The sequence below is a fragment of the Lactuca saligna genome, chromosome 4, assembly GCF_052625555.1.
Source record: "Lactuca saligna cultivar CGN05327 chromosome 4, ASM5262555v1, whole genome shotgun sequence".
NCBI classification, from domain to species: Eukaryota; Viridiplantae; Streptophyta; class Magnoliopsida; order Asterales; family Asteraceae; genus Lactuca; species Lactuca saligna.
In genome coordinates, this window is record NC_136420.1 from 293887147 (window position 1) to 293897709 (window position 10563).

Genomic DNA, 10563 nt, shown 5'->3' on the forward strand with positions numbered 1-10563 from the left:
AACCCTACCTAGCCCGACGCAAATACCAAAAGTGATATGAGTCATGCTCTACATATTCAAAGGCACAAAGCCAATACTAAGAGTAATACGCGATATGCTCTACATGGCCAAAGGCATAAATCCAATACCAGAATAATACGAGAAATGCTCTACAGTGCCAAAAGCTCAAAGCCAATACCAGAAGTGATACGAGACATGCTCTACATGATCAACGATATAAAACCAGGATAACACAGGAAAACACATTGATCAGATAACACATAACATATAATTGTCCCTATATTGAACTCACGTTGCAATAACCGAATGATAAAATGATAATTTGGGCAGCACTGCATTTCTAAAAATGAATTTCTTTGACGAAACAGGGAGTTTTTGTTGAAAACCGGGATTTGTGCAGGTAGAGTTTCAACTAAAAATATTATTTTCTCCGGATCTTCAGTGCTTCGAGACTTTCTTCGGGTGTTGGGGTGATTTCCTAAGCTTCGGGGAGGGGGGGGGGGGGGGGGAGTGTTAGGAGAGTTTGAGAGATGAAAGAGAGTGAAAGTTGTAACCAAAATTCGGAGAACTTTGCTTTCTATTTATAGTATTCAAAGTTCAGCATTATGCTGGGTGTAATTATCAGTACGTGTCCTCCGTCCGAAGCAAGAAGCGACGTGGGCAACTCCGGACCTAGCTTTCGAGTACGCGGGGTGTACTCTAAGTATGTTGGGCATACTGTTTTGGATAAGCCTCGAAGTTTGTGTCTAAAACTTCAAAATTTCATATCTTTCACATACTTTCTCCTTTTTTGACGTTCGTTATGTCCACACGTATGTGAGATTATACTCTACGACTTTCATTTAGACTCTCTTGGCTAATTTTGATTTCATTTTTAGTATTATTTTTTTAGCAGGCCAGGACAAGAAAAATCCGTTAAAAATTCATAACTTCTTTATCTGACATCCGTTTTCTTCTATCTTTTTTTCCGTTGAACTACTATTAATGAGATATTCGATTCTCATGTAAAAAATTGCTCGATCTATAATTCAATTTTCGAGCTAAATACTGCTATGCCGATTCTTAGAAAAATCTGAACTTCCTCATACGAAGTCAGATGTGGACGTTCGTTTTATGAGAACTCTCGGTTTAACGAATACTACGAATTTCATTTAGATCATAAATGCTAAAAATTAGCTTATCGTAAACTCACTTTTTACGTCATATGGTGTCGTGCCGGTTCTGTCGTGAAACTTCAATAAGTCATAACTTCTTCGTTATAACTCGAATTTCGGTGAGGTTTTCGCGTAAGCTTTTCTAACGAGATAATTTACAACTTTCAATAACATTAGTTTTACTTATTTCCCAATTAAATGTTATTTTTTGTTATTTTCGATAATTGACTTTTTGATCGGAATCTCATAAGACTTCCCATCACTTCCAATATTTCCCGAATGAGTCTAAACATAGTTTTACTTAAAATTTCATAAAACTATCTTGTTAGAACTCAACACTCTAAACCATATATTGTTTAATAATATTCTATTTTAAGCTAACAAGCTTACAAAACACGTTAACTAACTAAGGTTATTAACGTGTATGTTACACATAAAGACTCACCCTACTTGCATGATTTCATTTTTGGTTGGAATTTTGTTCATTTTCGTGAAGCTTGACATGAGAAACTGCAATTTACACATTCTTGAGTTTATAATAAACCACCTGGATTGTTTTGTAATTTAATTTACCAAAAATGACTATTTTTGATCAATCTATACAAATGGAGGCTTTTTTGGTATTACTTGACAGTTGCTGGGGATGAATTGCTTATATGGTTCAAACAAAGAGTTTTTTGGTTATCTAATACAAAAAAAATAGGAAATAGGTTTCGTCCTTGTCTGATCGATGGGTGAAAGAAAAGCACCATCGTGCTTTAACTATCGAGGAAATGAATACGAAGGTATAAAAATAGTGGATGTGGATTCCATCAACATTTTCAAATGATATGCTTCTTGGAGTAATCCGAATGTATGAAGGGTAGTTTAGTCACTTATTGCTTTCTTTTAGGATAGAGTCAAAGTCGCGTGGGTGCAGGTGGCATAAACCCAGGAATGGGTTGTTATCTTTTCCTGTTTTGTTGGTATGTTTAGCTGTTTAACTAGGTAGGAGTCGTATTTTCTAGTGTGTGTTTTTATTTGAAGGTTTACTCATATAATAAGACATTACGGTTATAAAGTCTTTGTATCCTTTTTTTTTCCATTCCCAGTTACGTTACGCAGTAGAAGAGCTGCACTAGTCTGTCTTGTTTTTGTGTTGTGCATGTAGGGGGTTGATCCTAACACTTGGTATCAGAGCGTAATCCTAGTGAATGCGAAAATATCAACCACGTAAGAAAGAAATGAGTGACAAAAACAACAAAGATGGTCTGATTATACTTCAATATCCACTATTGTCCAAAACCAATTATATAGCATGGGCGATTAAGATGAGAGTTTTTATGCAAGCCCAATGTATGTGGGACACTTTCGATCCTAAAAATCCTCGAGAAGTTATTGAAGCTGGGAAGGAAAATATATTACTCACCGCTATTTACCAAGGGATGCCGAACAATATGTTGTTGTCCATTGCAGAGAAGGAAACAACAAAAGATGCTAGGGAGACTCTCAAGACGATGTACCTAGGTGTGGATAGATTTAGGACTACAAAAGTGTATACATTGAAGGCTGAGTTTGAAGTGTTGAAAATGAACGAGACAGAAATGGTAGATGAGTTTTCCATGAAGATGAACAATGTGGTGAGCAACATATGGGCCTTAGGTGACAAGGTTGAAGAAGCGTATGTCGTCAAGAAGTTACTTAGAGCTATCCCATTAAAGTTTCTACAAATTGCTTCAACGATTGAGCTATTTGGAGATTTGGAAACAATGATTGTCGAAGAAGTCGTTGGAAGATTAAAGAATCACGAAGAAAGAGTCAAGGGACATGAAGATAATGAGGAGCAACAACTCCTGCTCACACATAAAGATTTTTTTGAAAGGTCAAAGCGAAGACGTGATGAGTCGAGGTTACCATAAAAGGGTCATGGTTTTGATGATAAATCTTCCACAGGACGAGGAAGGGGTCGTTGATGAGGTGGAAGCAAAGGAGGACTTTGGGGAGGTGACACATACAATTAACATGCAGGTGGACAAGGATCATCAGGAGGTCGCGATAAGAGTAAGATCAAGTGTTTCAATTACAATGAATATGGTCATTATGCCTACGAATGCCTTGGGCCACAACAAGATAGAAACCATGAGGCTAACTTGGTTCAAGCTCATGAAGATGAAGAACATGCATTGCTAAAAAAATAAAATCCATTAGTATGGTGAAGCTTGAAGAGGTACTGGTGCAAAGACTCAACCAACATTCGAATTAGGGGGAGAATGTTGGAGTAATCTGAATGTATGAAGGGTGGTTTAGTCACTGATTGTTTTCTTTTAGGATAGATACAAATTCGTGTGGGTTCAGGTGGCATAAACCCAAGAATGGGTTGTTATATTTTCCGATTTTGTTGTTCTGTTTAGCTATTTAACTAGGTAGGAGTCATATTTTCTAGTGTGTGTTTTTCTTTGAAGGTTTACTTATATAATAAGAGATTATGGTTTTGAAGTTTTTGTATCCTTTTTGTTCCCTTCCCAATTACATTATGCAACAGAAGAGTTGCACTAGTCTATTCTCTTTTTTGAGTTGTGCATGAAGGGGGTTTATCCCAACAATGCTTGGGTATCAATTCCTAAGCTGATCAGAAGAAAAAGAAACACAAATTGATAGAAGTAAAATAAACAAACTTCTCTGGTGTTTGAACGGTTTCAGGAAGGAGATGAACAAAGGCAACAAGGTTGTTCAAGCAACTCGCTAGTTGTGCTTCTTCTGTATCGAGAGGGAAACACGTGGGTGAGGGACTAGGAGGGGGTGTGTTTCCCTGTTTACTAACGGAAATCTCCATCTCCGGTGAAGGTTTTATCGATTGAAATGATGAAGAAAGAGCAAAAGTAGAGGCTTGTATGGACCTCAAATTCAAGGGGTGATTGTGGCTGCTTCGATTGATAGGAAAAAGAAGGAGAAAATGCAGATGCTACCCCAATTGGTCTCTCCAGAAAATGTGAACTAACTTCGGTGGTGTTTCTTGGCATAAATCAAAGAAGAAAAAAGGGAAAAAAGTGGTTGTTGGTCTCTTGTTCTTCTTAACAACCACGAAAGAGAAGGAAAAAGGTAGAGAGAATTAAAGTGTCTTTGTGTTTAATTGATTGGTAAAGATTGAAAGTTTTGGTTTTAGTACAATAATGTTTGTACTCTTAAATCTAATGCACATGTTCAAAAAGTACAAATAAGGTGATGTTACTTTGTAGTATTCTCGATTTACATGCCATTGATCCAATTATCATATATATATATATATATATATATATATATATATATATATATATATATATATATATATATATATATATATATATATATATATATATATATATATATATGAAAATTTTGAATAATAGTCTCGGTTACAAGGATTCTAAAAATTTGGAGGGATCCTAAATCCAAAATGCAGAACTCCGGAAAGAGACATTTAAACTTTCACGATTAATTGGATTCGATTCGATAGTTTTCATGACTTTGTTAAATTCATGGGTTAAAAATATTGTGATTATGAAATCAAGTATGACCTATTCCTATGTCCAAAAATATTCTTGGAATTTCCATATGATGTTTTCAGGTACCTCAATGGATTGAGTAGGTTTTTGACTCTTAAACTCGGACATAACTTCTGCATACGAACTCTGTGTTTGACGTTCTTTATACTCACGAAGTCCCGTGAGTATAATTTATCCTATTTGATCATAAATTGATCCCAAGCATACTCGATGAAAAAAATTATTTTAGATGTCACCAACAGCATTAGTTTTTTTGGTGCTTTTGATTCGATGATTAACAACTGATGGTTTGTTGAGCATTTTGAGAAGTTCTGAAAGTGATTATGTATGTCAACCGAGAGGATTTCTTCACTGATCACCGTAGGAAAGAGTAGGAAAAATACATTTAATACCTTAATATTGCAATATTTGATGTTAAGATAATAAAAATCAGATGTGTCATAACATTTATTGTTGAAACGACCATTAGGCCTCGAAAATAAGAGTCTGAAAGTACCATCGTCTTCTAAGTTGGTTAACATATTTGGAAAATACTCGTTAACATGATCTCAAGAATATCAGACTCGTAAAAATTCGACTCTGAAGGAAAGAGTTATGGATTTTATAACAATAAAAACCAATCACGTAATTAAAATTAACTACATTGCAATGGTACATAGAGATTGGTTGTGTATTGACTAAAAGTGAAAAAAGGAGATTCGTGGTACTCCTTAAGATAAAAACTTTTTGACAGAGAATGACGAAAACGGGATCTGTATGAGACATGTATAGTGTTTGTAAAATCATTTGTTTTTTTATCCCGGTTATGCATAAAAATGAAAGTAAAAAAAAAAAATACCTAAAACAACCTAAAAGAGAGTTATAGTACTCATTGAGAGCATCAAATAGATATAAAGAGGGCTTAGATCAGAGCTCACATGATGAAGTTATAATTTTTAAAAACTCTTTTCGTGTGCGCGTGGTGCGTACGTATGCCCGTCCCACACATGACATCGGATTCGATTAGATTGCGAGTGATGTGGCCAATTAGTGTAGTGACATGTGGCATTCACTGGATGGAGACATGATTATCACGCATGACATGACCACATATTTGCGCTACACACACCCTAATTTTATGCCTATAAATAGAAGGCCATGCTGATCATTTATTTACACCATTCTAGACATGTCTCTGCATCTCTCAAAGTTGTTGCCCTTGGATTGGTCCCCAGAGTCCCAAGTCCGATTCAACCCTACACCAACGATCTCATGCAACTAGGGTGAGTTTAGGGCACCATTTTACTATTTTAAAAGTTCTATTGGTGGGTGGGTAGGGGGGAGTAGATACATGCTTATAGAAGTGCTTTATCAAAATATATTTATATCTATAAATATCAATCGTTATATAAACATGAAACCTCAGGATAATGTAGCTAGATATATTATACTTAGTCGTAAGCTATATGTGTGACAACCCTATTTTTCCCAAAAGCATTGTAAACACTCGAAAGCTAAAAACAACGAAATTAACCTCGAAAATAAAGTGTTCAAGTATCTAAGTTGGGATGCATCAAATATTAGATATCATGCCAAGGTTTCCAAAAACATAAAGAACGCTCAAAACCGGGATATATTGAAGAAATTATAACCACTCGTATATTTACGACCCGCCGTTAAAACATTATTGGACGTAGAAAGTAAAATATCAATAAAATGCATTTTAGCCTTAAGTATCTAAACAAAAGTCATAGATCTCGTTGAAAGGTGAACGTGCATAAAAAGATCGCCCAAATTGGACCTCGTATGAAGAAGTTACAAATTTTCAAAGTTCTGTAACGGTAGTAGAGGGCTAAAAACTCGAATTGAAGATCGAGTGTTAATTAGCTAACGCAACCTAAATGAGAGTTGAAGATCTCCACAATAGTAATAAAACAATAAAAAGACAAACAAAAACCGACGTCGAATAAAGAACCTATGAATTTTTAACGAACTTTAGGAGGCCCGGCCTATTAAAAATATATCATTAAAAATAAAATCAAAACTAGCCGACGGAGTCTAAATGAAAGTTGTAGAGCATAATCTCACCTACGCGTGGATATAAAGAACGCGAAAAACGGAGCTCGTACGCGAAAGTTACGGAATTTAGAAGTCGGAAGCAGGGATTACGCCCCGCGTAATCTGGGAGTACGCCCCACGTACTAGACCCAGAGTCGAGTCCCATCGGCCCGCCCAAGCTACGCTTAGCTAGACTCGAGTCGTAAGCCATGACGCATTTTTACGCCCAGTGTAACGACGTACGCGCTGCGTACGTGAGTACGCCCCGCGTACTCCAAAATTACGCCCCGCGTACGAGGCAATTCCAGCCTATAAATAGAAAGGTTCAGCTGCGAATTTAAGCACACATTCTTAAACCTCTAGATACTCTCACCCCTTTCCAAGCACCAGAGACCATTCCCTCACCTCGATTTCCGCACTCGAGCCCCCGACGAAAGATTTACGCTGCAGAGATCCCCGAAGAGCCGACGACGCAACCATCCGCGGTCGAAGTTCTGCTCAACCCCATCCCCTCTCTTCAAACTTAACGAGTGAGTTCATACCCCTATAATCTACATTTTTAAATGTGTTCTCAATATTGTTTTAATATACACTTTTAAGGGGGGGGGGGGGATACAAGTAAACATACGATTATTATCGTGTGTAACTCAAAGTTTCACAAAATACTCATTTCTATCCAGTAAATCATATGTGATTCACAACCATTATATGGAATCTTTCGTACGGAAAACATAACAAGATATCGTCTGATATATATTGAAATTAAATATGTTGTTATACGTATACGAATCAAACTGTTTATTTATACCTTGAGTACAGGTGTTCATTTATGTCACCACGAAAAGTTACACATTTCATAACAAGTGAGCATTACACTAGGGTTACTATACAAACGAAACGAACCTTTGGAAAAAATTATAATAGTCTACGACAAACATTTATACATGTTAAAAACTCTTTATCAAACTGTCTTATATAATTTATGATTCCTTTCAAACACTGTTAGAATCATGTTTCAAACAAAGGTCTTCCTATATTTAAAACTGTTCTTATCAAACAAACTACTTTCAAATCATTTTAGAAACTAACATCAAGTCATCATTTTCTTATTTATTAAACTTTTCAAAGGTTTTACAAAACTTATTTTATATTTTTGTGCTTGCCTATATGTGTATACTTATATAAGTAATGTTTGAAGGATTTAGGACGGCTAGCTCGCTTTATTTCCTTTTCCTCGTTGGGATGTGGCCTTAGGGCATCGGTTATCCGTCTGAAGGTCGTCTAAATATTAGTTATATATATGTACATATATAGACATGAAAGTTTCCGTCAGTTCGTTCAGTACCTTTGAGTAGCAAAGGCATATTTCGAATTATACACACACATTATCAATAACTATAATAGGTATAGTTAAGACATACTATTTACCATTCCGAGTACCAAGAGTTATACAAGATTCAGTCTATTCATGAGTCAATACAAATACATTACATACTGTGCGAAGAGATACAATTATATACGATTAAAAAGGCATACAATCTTAAGACATACAATTACAGAAGCTTACAACTTCAAGACATACCATTTCAAGGAATACAATTACATGAGATAGTACACTAGATATTCATAACATTTTATATACTACAAGTACCATATCAAGAAGGTATATTCATATACAAAAACAAAATGGACTTTCATACGTAAATCTATTTAGTACTAAGAATTGTGAGACATTTCAGCTTCACGTACATTCGAGTATGCATTTTAAGTCCTGTATTATATACCATAATTCCTTGGAGGGGGAGCGTGATACTTGTGTATAGATCTATACGGGATTGACAATCCCACACCTAAGCTGTTAGCTACAGCTAGGCCGGCAGGCCTGGGGTGACAAATGTCATAACAGTTCCAACGCCTGAAGAACGTTGTTACAGGCCATCAGGGTCATTAGCATGGTTATAAAACTCACAGAAAAGTATAAAAACAAGATTGATTTACGGAGTTTTTCATATACCTTAGCAATTATAACTGTACACAAATCTACTATTTTAGACATGAAAAACATTACGGTAGTTTCATTTTGGGACTTTTAATGTACCATCTACATACGAACACATATTGGATTTTTGAAACAAACATTTAAAACAGTCGAGCCTTGGTAGAAGGCTACACTTTATTCTAGTAGAAAATATGGGATTTTCTAGAAGTTTCAAACGTTTACAATTACTTACAAACATATTCGTTGGTACAAACTTTCTTTCAAACAATTACATGTCTTTCTTTACAGCTTTACAAATCAAGTCACATAAATACTTATGAACTCACCAGCATTATTGCTGATACTCGCTTTCAAAATAACTTGTATTCCCAGGATACGAATAGACAGGTACGACAACCAGGTTTTGTGAAGACGGAGCGATCAAGACTCGTCTTTTATTTCTGAATATTCATTTTTGTAGAATTATACTACGAAAGAACTCAAATGTAATTACAATTATACTATTAATGCAATGGATGATGTTGTTGCTTGTTTACTACTTAGCATTGTTATGATACATTACATGACGTCCTCCGCCCCAGAACGTTTCCGCCGTTCTCGGTTTTGGGGTGTGACAATATGTAACATCCATTAAAATTCATGCAAATTTAAAACTTTTCAAACATTTAAAAATACCATTTAATTACAATTTGTTTTCAAAATAGTTTCATATTAAAGTATCCCAGAGATCAAAATCATAAATGTGAGGAGGTGCACGATCAGGCCTTCACCTTCCCGCGATCACCCAAAGTACCTGAAACAAAATCCAAAACCGTAAGCCCGAAGCTTAGTGAGTTCCCCTAAAATACTGACGCCATACAAACCATAACCATATCATATCAAACAAACAACATGCATATAGAGTCTTCAGTATGACTGGACATCCCTCACCGAGCCTTCAGTCTATCTGACCCACTCTTAGAACCTTCAGCATCTCTAGTCCGCTCTCCCGGGCCTTTAGCCTATCCAGATCGTTCTCTGAGCCTTCAGCCTGACTAATATGCCCTAATGGGTATGCAATCTATCCGGTCCACCATGGGTCTGATGGTCTAGAGCACGAAGTAGGACCGCCTCAACCCACCCGCTATCATAAAATCAATCACATAAATATCATACGCTAGCTAGCATACACAAATAGTCAAACCGATCTAATAGATCACTAATCATAGAATCATCGTATATACCAGGATACCGACCTAATAGGTCACTAACATCGCATCATCCTATATACCAGGATACCAATCTAACAGGTCACTAAGCATATCATCGTGAAATAACCAGCATAAAAATCCAAAAAGGGTCGGCATTTGTGTCTTCGACCCTATTAGTATAGTGAGGACAACTTACCTCACAAGTAGTGTTAAATCAAGAAGATCAAACCCCAACTCTCGACTCCAAACTCAACTACCTGTAATCATCATATAATTGATTCCATTAAAATCCCAAATTACTAGAATACCATCAGAAGTCAAACTTGATCAACCCTTGGTCAAAGTCAAACTCAACAGTCCATGTTAACTCAACTCGTCGAGTTCATTCACTGACTTGTCGAGTTCCTTTAGAAATCAGAAACCGAGAAGTAGGGCTAACTTGTTGAGTTACCTGAGTAACTCATCGAGTTCCTTCAGAACTTCAAAACCGAAAACTCGAGTCATCTCGCCGAGTTACCTGAGTAACTCGTCGAGTTCTTCAGTGTCCAGAAGATCGGGAAAACCGTCATCGAGTCGCCGAGTTGTCTCACCCACTCGCCGAGTTCGCTCAAAATCCAGAAGGCGGGTAAAATCTACTCAACTCGTCGAGATGGCTTATGCAA

At 36.4% G+C, this 10563-nt stretch overlaps 1 protein-coding gene across 1 annotated transcript; it reads left to right on the top strand.

Annotated features, from left to right (window-relative positions):
- Positions 1-2377: 2377 nt before the first annotated feature.
- Positions 2378-3052, top strand: LOC145040779 (uncharacterized). The gene has a single exon (XM_078988675.1). The coding sequence runs from the start codon at positions 2378-2380 to the stop codon at positions 3050-3052; it is 675 nt and encodes a 224-aa protein (XP_078844801.1).
- Positions 3053-10563: the final 7511 nt, after the last annotated feature.

Bases quoted from the DNA above. Each gene is read 5' to 3' on its own strand.
- LOC145040779 (XM_078988675.1), top strand. From the start codon at position 2,378: ATGAGTGACAAAAACAACAAAGATGGTCTGATTATACTTCAATATCCA.